The sequence below is a fragment of the Anneissia japonica genome, unplaced genomic scaffold (genome assembly GCF_011630105.1).
Source record: "Anneissia japonica isolate Jap-2015-1 unplaced genomic scaffold, ASM1163010v1 scaffold432_len584295_cov189, whole genome shotgun sequence".
NCBI classification, from domain to species: domain Eukaryota; kingdom Metazoa; phylum Echinodermata; class Crinoidea; order Comatulida; family Comatulidae; genus Anneissia; species Anneissia japonica.
Genome location: NW_022725334.1, coordinates 31,388 through 32,571, shown reverse-complemented (window position 1 = coordinate 32,571; position 1,184 = coordinate 31,388). Strand labels below are relative to the sequence as shown.

The 1,184-nt window shown below is 35.8% G+C and overlaps 1 protein-coding gene across 1 annotated transcript in view; it reads left to right on the top strand.

Moving 5' to 3' along the window:
• The window catches only part of LOC117112701, a 10,281-nt gene that overhangs the window by 388 nt on the left and 8,709 nt on the right, over positions 1–1,184 (top strand). The window contains exon 2 of the mRNA XM_033255841.1: positions 244–657. Coding sequence (XP_033111732.1) covers positions 244–657 — 414 coding nt within the window. The remainder of the gene's footprint in view (positions 1–243; positions 658–1,184) is intronic.

Below are 1,184 nucleotides of genomic sequence, written 5' to 3'. Positions count from 1 at the left end.
TGGCGCCACCCCTGTAACAAAGCAGTTTCTGAGAATTATCGGCCTGTCAGCCTCACATCCGTAATCTGCAAAATTCTTTAATCTATCATAGGATATAGTTTGATGGATCATTTAAAATATAATAATAATAATAATAATAATAATAATAATAATAATAATAATAATAATAATAATAATAATAATAATAATAATTTTTATCAGACAATTTAGCTTTATATACCTGGACGTTCCACTACACTCCAGTTGTTCAAATCTATATCTATAATCTATGGACTGAGAATTTAGATCAAGGGGGAAAAGTGGATATAGTTTATATACATTTTGCCAAAGCTTTTAATAAAGTTCCTCGTAGAAGACTTATTGGTAAACTTGAGCCTAATGGAGTTGTTGGTCGAGTAGGTGCATGGATTCAAGCTTTTTTATCTGGCAGAGTTCAAAAAGTAACAGTAAATGGGCATTCATCCTCCTGGACTAATGTCACAAGTGGCATCCCGCAGGGAAGTGTGTTAGGACCACTTCTGTTGTTTTTTTACATAAATGATATGCCTAACTATGTTAGTTCAGAGATGTCTTTATTTGCTGATGATACCAAATTGTATAGGGATGTATCAACATATAGGGATTATGCACAGTTGCAGGATGATTTAGAGCAACTGCGTGAATGGTCATTGACCTGACAGCTCGAATTTAATAGTCAGAAATGTAAAATTCTACCATTGAGAATCGATGTACAATATGACTATGCTTTAGATCCTAATAATAGTACTTAGGTGTCACTATTGATTGTACATTATCATTTGAAGCTCACGTTCATGAAAATGTTAACAAAGTCAATAGATTAATGGGACTTATTAGGCGTGTTTTCTCTTTGGCCTATATGGAACCTGATATATTTTTGTCATTATATAAGGCTTTTGTTAGACCGCATCTTGAGCTTAGGGTTGTGGTTTGGTGTCCTCATTTAGAAAAAAACATATAGATCTTATCGAGAGTTTCCAGCGTACCCAGCTAGCAAAGCGACGTTGGCCCAACGTTGGCAAGCGTCGGTAAGCGTCCGGGTCGGATATCTGACGTTGGTACGACGTTGGTGTTTGGTTGCAAAATTTGGTCGGAGAGGTAACGTCAAACCAACATTGGAATTTCACGTTGGCCCAACGTATGAATATATTTGTCGATTTTCCGAT